Below are 19,034 nucleotides of genomic sequence, written 5' to 3'. Positions count from 1 at the left end.
TCTGTATTGATTAAAACCATATGCTGTTAATTTTCTTCCACTTCGCTGAACTATACCACTTATAATAATTGGTTTTTATTCAAAAGTGCTACATTAATATTTTTCATTGGATCTGTTTTCATTGGCTGTTATGAGAGAATAAAGATTGAAGCAAAATTTAGTACATGAAAACAAAGCAATATTTTTTTCTACATTATAGATGAAAGTTTTGTATTGTTCTTGTTTAAAATAGGTTAGTGTTAATGTGATTTTAATTGACTAATGTAGTTCTTCAGATAATTGTAGCATTTTAAAAATAGTTTGCAAACAAAAATATATTTTATATCTTTGATATAAAACATTAGTTAGATATACTTGACAATCAATTTACCAGTCATTTTCATTTTTTTAATAGTAATATGCTAGTGACAATTGAACCCAAGGCTCTTGATTTTTGCATTTAGCTTTCTTCTGACTTAGTCACCAAGGTTCAGCATTTCTTATTTAATCAAACAATCTAACCAGGTTTTTCTGAAATTAATTATTATTTTAACTGTTATGATATGTAACTGTATAGAATATTTCATAAAGTAATTATTAAATTTAAATAATTAAAACAGTTATCAGTGTAATGATCCACAAAATTGTTCTAATATAGTACAACTTCCATCACTTGGAGTTACAGCTAATCTCATTATGTTTGTTAATTCTTTGATGTTTCACTGATTATAGGAAGTAAAAAGTTATAAAATAATCAACATACTATGATCATATTCATTTCATTGAATATGAATATTTTTCTGATAAAATTATTCTTGGAAAATTTCTTTTGATAATATTATCTCTTCTCTTTTATAATATTTTATTTCTGCATTTGTCATTTTTACCTTTTTAATGTCTGTTTTCAGTTTCTAGAAAATTGTAATAAGTGGCCATTTATTATTATTTGAGCTGTAATACTTCTCAAGTACTTAGTAAAATATATGGGAAACGGTAACATACTTTCAGTAACTACATGGCATCATCAATAGTTGAAACAGTTTTAAAATTTTATAGAATTTTACCCTTTCAACTTTATTATTTGGATTAGAAACATTGACAATAACTGCAACAAATAAAAATCAGGTTCAGACTGCTGAGATGGATTTCCTTAGGCTAAAAGAAGTAACAAGAATTGATCTTTTAGGAATGAAGACATTAAAAAATAACTCAATGTAGAACCAATTATGATGAAATAAAGTAATTTAAAGGAGCACTTTCAACGACTGCAAGTCCATCATTTGGCAAATAGACTGCTTTAATATGAATCTAGAGAATTTTGCATATTGGGTAGATTGCAGTGAGTGATTGGGAAGCTATTGTTGATGGAACAGGTCACTCAACCTAAAGAAGAGAAAACTTTCTGAACTTATACAAGAATAATGTATGTGTGATAAGTACTGTAAAATTTATTGTTTAGCAATATATCAAAATTTTATTTAAAAAAAGGCAAGCCCAAAGGTATTGGTTTTAATCTAAATTAAAGCATATTCAGGATAACATACTGCATAAACATATAAATTCTGTACATTACCACCAACAGAGTAATGAGTGATTCACCTTAAAATTGTGCTTTCTGTATCTGAATGTATCATCAGTCTTCATAAAAAAATAACGTAGCAGTTTTTAGTAAATACCTTAATAAAAATAACATAAAAGTGACTGCATTCATTAAGGCACACAGAATTAATTTAGATACTGTTTAATAAAGTCGCATGAATCCCCTCCCTCTGTTATTTTGCATATCTATGATAATCACCTTTTTAAAAAACTGTCTATTGGTTTGTTCACATTAACAGTTTAAATATAATATTTTCCTAAAATATCTATATCATAGCAATTTAGTATTTCTAATATTTTCTTACTATTTTATAAGTTCATTATTTTAAACTCTTATTTTTATTATTAAAAAAATACTCAGATAATGTTAATTTTTTTTCTTTTTGTTACCAAAAAATGTTTAGTGTTTACAGACCTTTATCAGTCTTTTGAAAATCTCTTTCTGAAAGTTTTAAAAACTTTCAAAATGGTTCTTCAAACCTTTCAAACCTTTCAAAACTTTCAAAATGGTTTTTTTGAGACAATATTTATGATTGTTTTTTGTTTTAGTTTTTAAAATGTTCTAGAAGTTAACATAAAGTTTAAGGGATATCGCTTCTTTTTAGCTTCTTTTAACTTCTTCTATGCTTTCTCATTTTTTCTGCATGGCTTCATTTTTGCTCCTGTCCTTTTTTTGGCATAAGATCTTTTATATTGTAAATTATTCTTCAGAAGTTATCTCTAATGCAACAGTCAACTTCATTCAAGCTTATCCTTTGGTAGGTCTTCTATCTGCTTCAGGTAATTTGATTTGCCTTCCATCTTCTTAAGCGTGTCAAAGAGTTGTTTATTTAATCTGATTGGGTCAATCTTGAGCTTATTCCCCAAGAAATTTAACCTTTAACTTATCATTGTTTCTAAGTCTTCTTGATTTTGGTAGATCTCCTTGTTAGGTTTCACTCTGTATCCTTTCTGTGTTACTTTTGAACCATGGATTTTCCTTAGTAAGCTTCCTTTGAACTTGAACAATTTTTTGAGGTTGGTTTGGTATAATGTTTCAGTGTCACATTAGATTTCTAGACTTGCTATAAAATTTCACAATCTTGGAAAGTTCTTCTTGTTGTAGATGTGTTTGGTGATAATCTGAACCTCTCCAGTTTTTAATATTCTATTTTCAATTGGTGTTTTATCTATTTATAATCTTTCCTAAGTACATAAAGTAGTTGGTGACATTTATGTTTTTGTATTTAGTCCCTATTGTTTTTGTATAACTTGATGTGCAGTAAAAATAGATTAAATTGTGCATAATGTTGTTTTGATAAAGAATGTGCTTGCTGATTTTAAAAATTGACCATCTTCATTGAATTAAATGTTGGTAAGTGTTTTAGGACAGTTCTGATTAATTTATTTTTGTTCCTTAATTTAGTTCATTGTGAAGTTATTTATGTTGCTAAAGGATGTTGGACACCAAAGCAGCTTCTTATATTTCTAGAAATCTAAAAATTAATTCTAATTGTATATAGTTCATTTAAAAAGAATATATGAGCTTCTGGGTCAGATGCTAAATTTATAAATCTTTGCTACATACCTGATAGTTAGTTCCACAATCCCTAGAATATTCCTAGTAGTAGCATTTTAGCATTTTAGAAAAAAATGTATGTCAAATAAGGATAATATGCAAATGGTCAAATTCACATCAGTTAAGGATCACTTTTTCTAAAAAACCAATGTTTAATAATATTGATGAATTTTTGTTCTGGTTGGATGATTAATTGTTGTTGACACGCATTTTACAATGCAGTGTCTTTTGTAATGTATTAAAATATCATATTTAAAGTTATTATTTACTTTCTTATTTGACTTGGTTCCTTTAGCACTAGCATCAAAGTGCTCTTTTTGTGCCTGTTTTTCTGATTGCTCTTTCTTTTTCTTGATATTAGAAAGTTTAACCATTGTGATATAAATGTATGAAAATCTTGCGAACTCTATATTCAGTGTTTGATGATGTGTGGTGCAAATCTGGCTTTTGTGTCATTCATGTGAATCTTTCTAGATTTGTATTACAATTAAGCATAACGTTTTTCATTAAGCATAGTATTTTTCAACCTAGTGGAATTCTAACTTAAAGAATTCTTGCCTGGTGGTAAATTTGCCACCTACATGCCCAGATGAAAACACTGTTAAAGGAAGTATTTTTTTTAAAGAAGTAAATGTTATTTGTTTTTTGCTAACTGTAATTGTTAAGAGTGCTTTCTTTATATTTTATATGTTAGTGTTGGAAAGTGCATAATTGTTTTTCAGTTAAATGTTGGTGGGTTGTTTAGATAGTTGGGATATGCATCCTGTATGTTGTCAGAAAAAACTTCAGCCATCTTGGTTACTAGTTTTATACTTCTAAAATTATGCCTATTTAAAGATTTGAATATCATTTTTTAATTACATTAAAAATAAAAGATATCAATTCATTTGGTGCAAAAAAATTGGATTTATTATTAAATTATAAAGAAATCAGTCTTATAAATTTAAGTTATATCAGTTTAAAGTACAGAATTATAGAATTAATCTATGAGTATTTCAGTTTTTATTTATAATTAAAATGAAAAATGTAGATACACAAAGGAGTAATTTAAAAAAAAGTTAGAATTAAAAATGGTTGTAATAGTCCCTTGCATATAATTTATATTCAGTGAAAAACCTTTCTTTTTTTCAGTCTTTGTACATTTATTGTTATTTATTTATAGGCATTTTGTTAATTATTTCTGTGTTTTTCTCTATAAGTAAGAAATATTTTATTTACTATTGTTATTATTTATGATTTTTTGTAGGACTTCATCTTGTAAGTTATTGGATGATGGAAAACTGTGTAATTCCTTCAAACTTTTTTCCTAGCTTTTTGAGTAAATGTTCATTTAAAATAATACTGCTGCTTAGATTATGAATTATAATGATTTATTTATGAAAGTGAGAAAATGTTGACCTAAATGTAAAAACTTGTGGTTGTTCTGTTCTCCCATTGATATTTTATTGTGAGGGCATTTTGTTAAACTTGAGTATTGTGTTCAGGGAATAATTTATTTGGTTACTCAGATATTTCATGGGTATAAATAAGAATTTTAAATGTACATGTTACAGCAGATCATTTAAGTAATTTAATTTACTAAGTAAATTAGTTTAAAATTTGTATGTCTACTGACTGAAGCGTATATTATTACCTAAAAAAAGTTTTTAAAATTCATGTTCACAATGTATAGTTTTCTCAATGGTTTTTCAAGTCTTTGTTAAATATAACTTTTTACTATAATTGTAAACATCTTGGCTATTTTTGGTTATATGTAAGTATTAATAAGTCAGTTGGTGAAATGTTTAGCATATAGGTTTCTAGATTAGTTGACTCCCCACAAGTTGTTAAAATATACATGTAAAATATGCTTTTTGTCCATAATACTGAAATAAAAAAATTAATATACCTTGAGAATTAGGCCTCATCAAGGATGAGTTTCACTGTCTCTTTATTTTCTTCATATTTTCTGTCTTTGATCAGTTATTCTCTGGATAAATAACACTTTGTCAATTGTTGCATTGGCTTTATTTGTAACACCATGTTACTCTTTTTGTTAGCTGCTTTTTAGTCAACTTGATAAAGTGATAACTCTGCTTTTAAGCTAGTTCAGAGTTTTTATTTTTTTAACCTGGTACTACAATAACAGTGAAGTCATCTCGGCATCACTATATATAATGTGTTAATGCCATTTGTGTATGTTTATGTTTATAACTTTGTTATACCAATTTGATATTTGGCTAATCATTATCAAAAGCCATCTTATGATTGGGGAATGCTGAACTAACTTGTAAGAATATAATGAATAAAATAAATGGAGTAGTTGTGTTATTTTAAGCTTTTTTTTTGGCAAAAGAGATTCTACCTTTTACAATTTTTTTAAACATTTTCATACTTATTATTTATTAAAAATTGTACTTTATTCTTTACTGTTCATCACATATTTAATTACCAACTCTAGACTTCATTATTAATTAATAATATTAGAAGCAGGGAGTGATAATATTTTTTGTGAATTTTTGTCATTAGTATCATTCATATTTAAACTGTACATGAAAGTCATAATAATGTCAAAGAATAAAATTTACAATTGACTGGCAAGAATCAAGAATTTTTTATCACCTTATGAGACAAATAAATATATGCTAAATAATTTTCATAAGTTTTTAATGTTGTGCAATTTAAGTGATATGGATATTAATAATTAAAACAATCTTTATTACCATTATTATGTTTTACCTATTTTTAATTACTTTTTTATACCTAAATATACAAAATTTCTATGTGCATAAAATGTATTTATGTATGATAAAAAATTTAAAATTTTTAAAAGATATAACATTTACTTTATTATCATTATCAGATGTTGCTGTGGTCTTTCATTAACATTCCATTGTGGTACTGGTGCACAAACAGACCGGCCTGATCCAGATGAAATATGGTCTCCTGCAAAGCACACACTTCCTTCATCTACAGATGCTTATGGAACTATCGAATTCCAGGGTGGTCCTCATCCAAGCAAAGCACAGGTAATCTATTGCTTGAAAATCATACTTGTGCATCGTTTAAATTACTATTATTACCATAATATGAGAAGCATAATTTATAATACATGAAAATATTTTTCTATTATAAATTAGTTTCCTATTAATTTAAATTTTGTGAACTTAGTTTGTATTTTTAAGTTTACAGTTACTTAACTAGATATTATTGTTTCACTAAACAAATTGATTCTTTTTTTTTTTGAAAAAAAATGAACACAGCTGAATTAAGTACCCAAGTCATCTGTGAATTATGCATTAATGGAAAATAACAATTTAACTCAGCAAGTTATCAGAAGGCTATAGCTTAGTACTAAAATTCATAGTTGTAGTAAATAGTAGCCGATTCTGTGCTATGCAATCTTGGACTTTGTAGTATCATTGTGATGGATAGTTTGTTCACGACTCATGAACTCAATCATCTGATTCAGTAGATTAGGTGATTATAAATTACGATGCCATAATGGATTTTCAGCTAATCAGTGAGCAGCATATTTTAATCGCTTACAACATGTTTTATACCAGATCCCAATACCTCATTATATCAACTAATTACCCTCTCAGCATTTGAAAAAGTGGAAGATGAAACTCTTTACCATGTTGGTTAGTTGTTTGTATCCATCACAGTTTTTTACTTCCTTGTACGAAGTAAAGGAAGTATTGTGATCACAAAAAATTTCAGTTTTCAGATTTCAACAGAAATATCCACTTTGACCATCCCTGAATCCATTTTGACTAGTTTTGCTGTGACATCTGTATGTACGTTTGTGCATACATATGTACATATGCATATTGCATCACTCAAAAATGATTAGCCATAGAATGTTGAAATTTTTATTTAGGACTGTTGTAACATCTGGTTGTGCACGGTTCCTTTTGATTGCAATCAACTTGACCAAAAATGTCCAAAAAAGAGCCCTCATTTTCTTAACTGCAGTAATAAGCCCTCATTGAGAAAGAGCTTTTCAATGATATATTATAATTGATACTTATTTTCATTGGTTCCAGAGTTATAGCCAAATAGAATTTTAATTAATGAAATATTTTGATCTTACAAGGGGAATACACATCGGTTTGAACCCAACTTCATATACATATATTTTTTTTACTTTTTTTTTTTAATTTAAATATATTGATTTATTAATATTATTAACCTCTGATAGTAAAAAAAAATTATAATAAATAATAATTCAATAACAAGAAGAAAAAAATATGAAAAAAAATCATAAGTTATTAGTGAAATAAAATTTTATGTACTTTTCACTTTAATTCAAAAATTTTTACAGATGTTTATAATTATTAATAAATCAATATATTTAAATTAAAAAAAAATATGTATATGAAGTCAGATTCGAACTGATGTGTGCATGGTTACAAATCCAACACGTTCTCACTTACACTACATGAGCAACATGAAACAAAATTAATATAAAATGCTGATACAGACACCACAAAAAAATGTGATGCAATATGGTTTCCACCACAATGCAATAGTGTAATTATCCACTTTATTAAAGAATTAGAGGATTGTATCTCACTTTCAAATGTAATAAGTTTATATGAAGTACAGCAAAAAATATTTATATGTAATTTAATAGGCGTGCAAGGAAGTCATGTAGTGTCCATATCAGATTTTTTAAATAAGCAATAAATTATGTTGATACCACTAAACACCCAAAAAGCATATTTAGTGGTATATCCTATTAATCCCAAATTGCACATCAGTATTACAGGCTTTGGTCTGTGGTTGATAAAAACTTCAGAAGATGAATCCACTAATGATCAGAGTAGAAACTAATGATTATTATCAGTTTTGGTCAGTAACAATATTCTAATGGTGGTGAAGGTTTATGTGGTTGATATAATATTGCATATATTACTGAGCAATCCATTGTGCATGCATAATAATATGATGTAGTATTTACATAGCTTACCAAACACTATTGAACCTCTTCACTCCAAAAAATATTCAAACATATTATTTTGAAAACCTTTATGTTAATAGAAGCAATGTCATTTTGTTTCTAAACTGTGTTTGTGGAGATGTCAGCAAGTTATTCAATGATTCTATTACAGCAGTGTGCTCGATAAAATTCATTATAAGCATAGACTATAATTGAAAACACTGCCTACGCATGTATGGAAAGTAGAAATTACAATCAAAACAAGAAAATAAACAATATATAATCAGTTCCACAAGTGTATCGTAACAATATGGTTATTACTATCGAAGAGGAAGTTAGTCTGATTATAGAAAAGTTTGCCTGCAAAGGGTGCTACAGACATGTGGTTGTTGCTGACTTAACACAATATAAACCAACATCAAAAGTTACTAGTGTATTTGATGGCTCTTTGGCTGAGCATGCCTGGAATTAAGCAATGGAGATCTGATAGATGTAATGTATTTACATTGAAAAAACATATATTTGTAACATGCAAAGGATGTACATATATTTGTAACAAAGAAGGAGTCAGAAAATGTCAAGGTAACTTTAAATTATTTATTTGCATCATCATTGAATTGAAAAGATGTTGCAAAGACCATTTAAATTAGTTTATTACCCATATTTCATAGCAATAACTGCTTTGAACTTGATAAGTCTCAAAATTGAAATTCAATTTAAAAATTATTGAAAATTTTATTGAAATTAATTAATTAAATTATATTGAAATCTGTTGAAAATTATTGAATCCTTTAAATAATTATACATATGTATACTCGTACAATTACATATACAAAGCAGCATGATTGGTAGATAAGTAAAATCTTAAGATTATATCCTGAAATATGCACTTAAAAAAAACCTCTGACCACTATGAAAATCAATGGCAGCCAAAAATGTTTTTTGTTATTTGTTCTGAACTGTCTGTTTGATCAGCCAAGCAAGCAATAAAATATCAGTTGGTGTAAGAATAAAGAAAATTGGTTAAATCTTTGAAAATCAAATATCTGGTGCAAGTTAGTAATTTGTAAACTCAGAAATCAAAACCTGAATATCATTGTTAATGTGTGTTCCTGTGACATCATTGATAATACATTTCACACAAAAAATGACTTTCATCAGTGACAATGATACTTTCTTCAAGTATCTAAACCTTCAGCATTCACTACTAATTCTCACTGACTTCAGTTCTGGCCATTCTCACTATATGTTGATCAATACAAAACTTTTCTACAATGGATTGTTTTAATTGTTATCAGGATTGAACAAACACAGATGTGGATGTAAATATAAAGTTTAAAAGGTACCTAGAAAAGTAAGCTGCAAAGGATAGAGATGTAGACGTAGAATGTAGAAAGTTAAGAAAATTGTGTATATGGGAGTACAGTGCGTTCGGAAAGTTGCTATGCACTGGAATTATGGAAGTGTACTGATGAAACGTTTTTAATTATTACTTTGTATTTTTATTTCATTATTTTGTAGAAATGGATATTACAATAACTGGAATAGTTTATAAAATGATCTCCTCCAATATCAATACAACACTACTGATGTTTCAGTTTATTTTCAAACACATCAGCTGATGTACTGGAATGTCCCATATGCTATTATTGTGGTTGTTAGTTTGTCAATCATGCATGGTCTGTTGTGATAAACTGCTTGTTTTGCTGCTCCTCATAGAAAGTAATCTGGGAGGGTTAGCTTGGGCAATCATGCAGGCCACAAACCCCTCGAAATGATTCGTTTGCCAAAGACATTTCATAAAAAAGTCATTGACCTGTTATGTTAGCTGCATGTGCTGTGGTGCCATCTTGTTGTAACCAACCGTGATTAATTTCCAGTTCATTTAACCGACTAATGAAGTTTGTTAAAACAGCACAATAATTATCACTATTAACTGTATTTTCAATAAAGATTAGACCCTCAATGTACATTCTACTCGCATCGACTCAGACCCTTCTTTTTTTTTTCTACACCTCTAGACTGGATCTGCAGTCAAGCATGACTCAGTCCAGGGGCGTGTTCTTGCAACTCTAATGAGCTTCCCCATCTGTTGGCAGTAGGATCTGGCATGGCAGGTTGGCCGACTGGTTCTGGATCTTCTTAGTTTAATTTGCCTGCCTCTAACTTCAAAGGCGGGGGTAACTGGGTCCAGCTATGCCGTTCCTGGAATCCGGCCCCATCCACTGGGACTTTTCTCCAATTTTTTTTTTTTGACCATTGGGTTGGTAGACCCCGTGCCTCCTCACTGCCAACACCTGTGCAAGCACAGACGAACAGCAGCTCTGTCTTCCCCCCCAACATCTTCCACCTGGGCTTCAGTCTGCCCCCCATTCTCTGTAATCCTTTTCCTTCCTCTTTAGGATATCTGCAGTTAGCTTCTCTGTGTTTAGCTATTCCCTTAAACCATTCTTCATGTATGGGCAGTGGTTTCAGGTGTCACCCATTCGAGATTACAATATAACTTGGCCTCATCCCAGACTCTAATTTTGACCCTGACTCTAATTTTTGCTTTTTGTTAATATTGTTCATGTAATTGATGATCACAGTCGTGTATTTTGTGAATTAATATACCCTTCTTATGAAACCACACTTCATCTGTAAAAACTATTATGTCAAGGATACCTATAGAATTTTGGTCAATAAAATGTTTAAACCATTGACAATAACTTAGTCTTTTGGCTGTATCTGTAGGTTTCAGTTCTTGAACACACATTACTTTATAGGGGAAATGTTACAGTTCTTTTCTTATAGCTTTATGTGTGGTAGCAAGTTTGATATTTGGTGCTGTGCTAACTTATGCATTGACTTTGATAGACTTTCGGCTACAGCATCTGAAATATCAAATATCTTCCATTTGTTTAGTTTAAGTAGTCCTCCACTTCAATCAGCAACTTCAATAGAGCCTGTTGCTCAAAATGTTTTGATTAGAATTCAAACTGCATCATGGTGAGGAAAAGAAGTATTTGGAAATTTTTTAGAAAACTTGTGCTTCACTAAATCAATATAATTATCACCTTCATGAGAAAATGCTTTTCTCTACCGAAAGAACCAACCATTATGTTTCTCACAGCTACTGATTCCGATAAATGAATCTCAAAATGAAACAAGTCACTTCAATCACAACTCAACAACTGACATCTTGGTTTTTACTGAGAAACACCCAGTCAACCCACAACAACCAACCTAACACTGAAAGAACAGAATGCACCTTACAATCTAAACCACACTACCCAGCGACTTTCCAAATGCTCTATATATTAAATTTCAAATTACACTTTCATCCTCTTCTTCCTATTTGACGTACATCAATTTCCAGTCTTTACTTAAACCTTCTACATACTGTTTGATTATCAACAAGGAAAATGACAAAGCAAAAGGGAAAGTTAATAAGTAATGATAATGTGCTAGTAATGATAGTCTAGTCAATAGTTGTAACAATAACAAATATATCAGTTATGAATGAGCATCCTACTATTCGAGAATGACAGTTGGTGTAAGATAAATTTCAGGTTAAAACCCTCTGCAATTATCATGATTTTTCACAAAGTTTGGTTGTTACTGACCAACGGATTTGAAAACTTGTATAATAAACTTATATAAATGATAGAGTCTTGTTACTGTTAATTCATTTTTATTTACCTGTTTTTTATCTTATTTAGCATTTAAGTATTTTAATAAATTGGTTTCCCTTAATATCCTGTAAAGAATGATTGTGAATACTTTATATAATTTTTTTACTTCCTTGTTTAAATAGATTACATGTATTTTTCTTTCATTGTTTTTGTTTTAGTATGTGAGACTTGCTTACGATACAAGACCAGAACTAATATTACAGCTATTTACGAGAGAATGGACTCTAGAACTACCAAAACTTCTAATAACAGTTCAAGGTGGCAAGGCCAATTTCGAACTTCAACCAAAGTTAAAAAAGGTCTTAAGGAAAGGTCTTTTAAAAGCTGCAAAAACAACTGGTGCCTGGATATTCACTGGTGGAACAAATACTGGTCAGCAAACAACTGTTTTTATTTTTGAAATTATATCATACTTGGTTGGTATCTTTTCCTGATAGTTTACAGGTACACTCCTAACACAGATATGTTTCAGTCCGTACTCCTTAATCTTATACAAAAAGATTATCTGTTATATATGGCAGAAAATTATATAATTTACTGATAATGTATATCTTACTTAAACAGAAGAAGACTCTGTGAGGATTGATTGCCAAATATTATTTCCTTCACCTTTCCTTATTGTTTATTTCTTTTCCTTGAATAAGTACCATGAGTGTGTGGGATATCAGCCTTCACCTTGGTTTCATTTGTAGTGTCTTGGTTGCTGAGCACTTTCTACTAGGCTTCAGCATGCTCTCTCTTGTGCCTGTAATACTGCTGAAGGATTCTTGTCTTCTGCATGGGAGTTGTACAGAGACCCTAAATAGGTCATTACCAAATTTTGCTGATGGGTTCCTAATATCCAAGTACAGTGTTCTACTGGGTAAAACCAGACCATTTTGTTTCCCATAAAATTTAACCTAATGTAGTGGAGACTACTTTATTTAGATTTATCTAGAATGTATGATTTTTGTATTTCCTTTTGAATTTCTCTTAAGGTCCATAACTGAATGATTACTAGGTAATATCTTCATTCTGTTTCCATAGGGAATGGCTTAAGTGAGTATTACAGCTTTCATTCAATATTATAATATTATTAATATTATTAACTTTCAGATTAAGCGACTCTGACCATAGGAAAGATTGAAATGGTACAGTGTGTAGGAACAAATTTAATTAATGTTCCTTTTCTCTAATGAACAGTGAATATACATTAGCTCAGCTCAGTAGAGGAAATTATAAGTATAGAATTTTAATTTATTTTTAAGTAAACATTGATAAAAACACTTCCACAGTACCAAGCACTTAGAAACTTTGAAATTTAATTTATATTTTTATAATTACAATAATTAGAAAAGCAAATCAATGAATTGTGCAAAATGCCATTATTTTTAATTAATGATTGCATCTTATGGTAGTAAATACAATCTTAATAATTGCAGTAAGAAATGAATTTTCTGTTTATATCAATGAATAAATTTTGTACTTTGTACAATAAAAATGGGTTTTAAAAATTAGTTTTCAGGGATTGTTTTTCAGTTTTGCCTCTTCTTGCATTCAGGTAGCTTTATTTTACTTTAATTTAAAACATTTATTTAAATAAATTCTCATTTACTTACTTTATTATTATTTTTTTTTCCTTTTTTTCTTGCAGTAGTAATTTTCTCTTCAGAACATTTTCTTCTTAACCACTCAATGTAGCACTGATACTTATATCAGTGACTGAAATGATAAACATGTATCTCAATGTTTAAAACTTGTTTTATTTTAAAACTATATTTTTACTGAAATTTCTATATTCATTCTGATGAAACAAAGATATTATACTTATCTGTTTAACTTTTGTACACTATTTCTGGAATAAATTATATTTGAAAATCAGAAACCTCTGTAACTAGTTTAGATCAATTTTATTTTTGGATTAATCTCTTAAGGACTTAAATGTATATATTTCACATGTAAAACTAAAGCAGTAATTGCTTATCAAAGAAAAGAAAAAGTCCATTCATTAAAGGGACCTCACTCTTTTTAGTGTAGTCTGACTTGTGATTGCATACAGATTATATTTACTCCCATTTTTTAATTATTAAGCATTATCTTTGAATTATATTGGAGTGATAAATAGCATTTTTGTATTATTAAAATGGAACTGCTTTGTACTTGTACTTCCTAGTATTTTCAGTTGTTTTTGAGTTGATGGGTTGTAAAATGTGAAACAGTATGAAAAAGAGAAAGCTTATGTTTATGCCAATAAAGCTGATACTTATGTAGTTAAGGATCTGATAATACCAAAAATAGAAAGCATACTTTCTGTTTCATCAGTTACCCTTTTTATGAATTTGTTAGGATAATTGTAGAATAACAAGAAAAAAGGTAATTTTATCACTAGTTTCCAAGACTTAAATTATATCAAATTGTTTTTTAATCCATTCCAATTATGGTTTAAATTAATTAATGTATTTTATAATTTTATAGATATATATATATATATATATATATATATATATATATATATATATATATATATACTGAGCAATCCATTATGCAATCATAATAATATGATATATAAAAACGTATACGTTAATGTTTACTTGTAACTAAAAGGCCACAAAAATCATATCTATGATTCTAAATCAATGATCGATAGTATTTTCAGTGTCGATTTATTTGTATTGAAAGTATTTGTGATTAAGATATGCTACGATATTGAATGAATGAATTACAATAGTAAATTTTCCTAATTTATTTTGTAATTATTATTGTTGTTATTTTTATTTTTATAAATATTTAAGAAAAACTCTTATGATTTTTTGACAGGCAGTATTTTTGATCTTGTAAGAATGATCTTTCTGCTTGCTCTTATTTGTTGGTATTGCTTCTTCTTACTTATTTATTACTTGTTACTTTTTGTTCATAAACATTTAAGAAAAAAATCATATGGTTTTTTGATGGGCAGTATGTTCAATAATGTAAGCAATAATGCGATCAGTGCAAATACTATATACAGAACTTAGTAAATTAATAAATTATTTTATGAAATAATGGCTTTATCGAAGAAATCGATAAAAGCTTGCTGAATGGAGAATAGTAAGAAAAAAGAGTTTCTGTGCTTGTGAAATGACCGATTAAAAACTGTTTAAGTCCAGTACTAATATGGACATTCAGCCTTGCGGCACTGCCATGGGAATTGCATTTTATATTTCTAAATATATTTCCAAAACAGAGCCTACTGAAGTTTCTAGGAATATTTGGGAAGCCATTTGGAGAGTCCTAGAAATGGAAGACAGTATGGCAAAGCAAGTGTTCACAATTCAAAATGCCATTTTAACCTGGCACTAGAAAAACTTTCACTCTCAAACTTATTATGGAACAGATGTGTCATCTTACTCATGCACCAGCTGGTTGACCTGTTTTGGTGACAGCACCAATAGGAGTCATTGCAAGACTGATTGGGGGTAGCACCTTCCTATGTTTTTCCTTCCTATTTGAAAGGGCAAGACGACAATTCTTCATCTACTTACTGGTGAGCATCTTGAAAAGCAGTGGCTAAAGTGGAAGTACATTAGTTGGCTCATCATTGATGAGATTTCAGTGGTACCCTACATAATGCTTAGGAATAGCAGCTTAAGGTTACAGCAGTTCCACTTAAGATTACAGAAGCTCAAAATAAGTGATGTTTATTTTGGAGGTGTCCACATGGTGATCTGATGCAGCTGCTCTCTGTATCCAAAACTGCTGGTGGTATTTACTGCTTCAAGCAGTCTTATTGACTGAAGTAAACATGTGGACACTATTTAACCTGTGAGTTACTGTAAAATATGTGGCAGGCAAATGAAACCACTTTTGTAGAAATATTGAATAATTTGCAAGTTGGCCAACTCACAATGCATCAGCAAGAAATTTTAGATTGTCGCAGCGTTCACTTGGTAGATCAGTTCACGGTTGGCAAATGTGTGCTTATTTTTCCAACCACAAAGCAGGTAGACATTTATAATTTGATAATGACTGCTGAACTGGCTAAATCATCCAAAGTCTACGATATCATAGGTGTGGATGTGTCTGTGGAAGCAAAGAATTATGGACAAAAATCAAAGCAAGACTTCATACCTATGGATCTGAACAAGACTGGAGGAATTCCTACAGTTTTAAACATTGGTCTGGGATTGAGAGTGATGTTATGAAAGAACATAAATGTAAATCATGGCCTGATCAACGAAGCAATGGGTGTTGTTAGAAAAATCGAGTGGCCTGCACAATGCCAACAAGCTTGAGCCTGGCAAGCTCCCACAAACAGTCTTTGTAGAGTTTGATGACAGTACTATTAGAGATAATGATGTTGGCATCAGATTGAGGATCGAGTCCACTATTGTGGAATTTGATGCTTTACGGGGAGGGCAAATTGGACCAGTGTATGCTGCCATTAATATTGTGCTGAACTGTGGTGGTGCATAAACTACAAGGGACTACCTTAGATGGAGCTGTCATAGATCTGAGCACTGTCATTATTGCCAAGGGCCAGGCCTACATTGCATGGGGCAATTGGAGAGTTTAGCCATCAGTTGTTTGGATCCCAGAAAATTTCTGTATGATCCACTTGATAAAAAGTCTCTCAAGGAACTCAATGACTTGAGAAATTTGTAAGTTTAGATTGGTATATGCCAATTAAATAAATAAATTGAAATGTTTACAGTTTCCTCATTTGGCTCAGTAGGTTAAATACATTGTATCCATAAGTTTTTGAAGTTGTGAATTTTTTTATATGATCACCAAAAAGTATTAAATAATAAAAACAATTATAAAAATTAAAAACCACGACTGCCAAAAAAAAAAAAATAGAACCAAAGAAATAACAATAAATCGAACTAGCAAAAAGAAAACAAGGTATGGAATTAAAGGACTAAACATTGTTATGCAGTATTTATTTAAATAAAATAATGGATGACCAATAAACTTTCAGATAGTTTTAATCTGTTTAAATATATTATTCATGTTATTAGAAATAGTAGACGTTTGAGGTTGTCTAATGATTAAGTTCTCACCAGGTCTTACATAAATAAAAAAATTTTATCCTTTAATGAAAATATTTAAATGCAGTCTGGCGGCTTTGAATAGTAATTATCCTACATTGAAAAGCTCTGAATAGTAATTATTCTACATTAAAAAGCTCCCAACTGCATTTAAAAATTTTCGTTGGATAAAATTTTCATTTCCATACCTTGTTTTCTTTTTTTACTTTGATTTATTGAAATTTTTTTAGTTCTGTTTTTTTTTTTGACAGTCATGTTTTTTAATTTTTATAATTATTTTTATTTTTGTTTTACGATCACTATATTACTTTTAACTTGTAAACAAATTCAATGCAGGGCAGACATACTTTCCTTTTGGTATTGTCTTTATACTTGCATTTCCCTTTATACCTACCAGTTTCTGGTTTATGGTTTAAGCTGTTTATATTCAATAATAATGTGACCAAAAGAAAAAACACTTTGACCAAAAGAAAAGTAGTAAAATTTAATTATAAAGGAATTTTAGAGGTAAATAAGTGAATTTTCAAAAAAAAGAAGTTATCCATACCTATAAAAACGTAGAATTTTCATCAATGACTGAAGACATCACAAGTTAGAGGCTTTTTTAAATCTCTGTTGCATTTTACATTATGTATGAAGAATCATGTGGTGTGCACATTGGATATAATTTGAATATTACCACACACAATAATGATTGTAATAACAGAATTTAATAAATATTCATATTTATTTATTAACATTTCAGGTGTGACAAGGCAGGTGGGTGATGCACTACTGATGGAACGATCTCAGAGAAGTGGTCGTGTTATCAGTATTGGTATAGCTCCTTGGGGTATAGTTGAGAACAATCATGAGTTGATTGGGCATAACAGGGACGTACCATATCATTCCATATCATCACCAAGGTATAACTACTTGTTATCTTATTTTTTTCTAATATTTTAACTGTTAATTTGTGGTCTTAATTCAGTTGTAGATATTAATGTAGTAAGCGATCTAAATAAATCTATGAGTAAATATTTACTCATAGTTATATTTAATATATGATGTAAATTACATTTTTCATTATATATACCAAATTATTTTGGTATTTATGAGCAGTATTTATATTTTCAGAAAAATTCTTTGTATAGAGTATTATTTGTAGGGAAAAGTCCACTATGTCAACATGCCTGTTGTCATTACAGAAAACTAACCTATTTTTTATATTGTCTTTTTTAAATTGAACTTGACTGAAAAAGCACATTTTCTATATACTTTTAATTGTTTAACTTTTAGTGTTTTAAAACTGTGTTGTTTTTGATGAAGTAGTTGCTTACTGTACAAATGCTTCAACAACAAAAAAAGATTAATTTATTATTATTGTTATTGTAATGTTTATGTATATAATTTCCTTCTTCTTGTTTCTTAAGTGGTCCTGTGATGGATGACAGATCAAAGATCTCTTATCCATAATCCTTTTCTACTCATACCTTCCTTTAGTTTATCTAGACAACCTTTTCCTTGGTTTTTTGCAACCTTTTCCTTGTATTTCCCTTTGAAATTTTTCTATTTTCTTTTATTATAAAGTTTAATTTTAACTTCTCTCATTCTCTTAATATGTTCAAACAACATGAATCTTGCTCAACCTACTGTTTCCAATACTGTTTTGTGAAAGCCCTCACTTTCATCCTGCACACAAATACCTCTTTGTTTAGCCTATCAAGAAATTTAATCACAGCTTATCATTAACTATCCTCCTGTTCTTTTATTTGATGCATACTCTTGACTCTATACTCTATATAATTTTTTGACTCTATACTTTTCTTCCAATACCTACACCAATGCCTTCCCAATACTGCTAGCTCATTCTCCAAATATTTAAAACTTTCTACCAATTCAAGAATCTCATCTTGTAGTTAGCTTTTTCTCTTTATTTTCTTTCTTTCTTTCTGATTACTTTTTACTGTGTCACTTTTTTACTGACCTTCATACCCCATTCTTTAATCCTTTCCTTCCTCATACATGAAACATTCTCTGAACATTTTCCACTTTCACCACATGTGACCATGTTGGCAATAAACAGCTAAGCTTCCCTTCCTTCATTTTCTGCCTTACCTTCAGTTCTGCACAATTTTCATTCATCACTATTATAAACAAAAGTAGTGGCTCTCTTCTCTGTCTCAACCCAGTTTTCTATCTCAACATCAAATCAAACTGAGAATCCTACTTTTGTTTATATACAGTTCTTACATTTTTATTGTATTGTCTTTGCTATTCTTACTGTTATGTTCTTTCCCAGTCTCTTTGTTTAG

At 29.5% G+C, this 19,034-nt stretch overlaps 1 protein-coding gene across 6 annotated transcripts in view; it reads left to right on the top strand.

The window, feature by feature from the left end:
• Positions 1 to 19,034, top strand: part of Trpm (transient receptor potential cation channel, subfamily M) — a 747,840-nt gene that overhangs the window by 632,363 nt on the left and 96,443 nt on the right. For all 6 annotated transcript variants that reach the window (XM_075360566.1, XM_075360569.1, XM_075360568.1 and 3 more), the window contains exons 3-5: positions 5,979 to 6,144; positions 11,893 to 12,106; positions 17,486 to 17,645. In XM_075360566.1, the coding sequence (XP_075216681.1) occupies positions 5,979 to 6,144; positions 11,893 to 12,106; positions 17,486 to 17,645 (540 nt within the window). The remainder of the gene's footprint in view (positions 1 to 5,978; positions 6,145 to 11,892; positions 12,107 to 17,485; positions 17,646 to 19,034) is intronic.

This window comes from Lycorma delicatula, chromosome 3 (assembly GCF_047948215.1).
Source record: "Lycorma delicatula isolate Av1 chromosome 3, ASM4794821v1, whole genome shotgun sequence".
Classification (NCBI taxonomy): Eukaryota; Metazoa; Arthropoda; class Insecta; order Hemiptera; family Fulgoridae; genus Lycorma; species Lycorma delicatula.
Note: the sequence above shows the minus strand (reverse complement) of the source record. Positions and strands in the feature narration are given on the sequence as shown.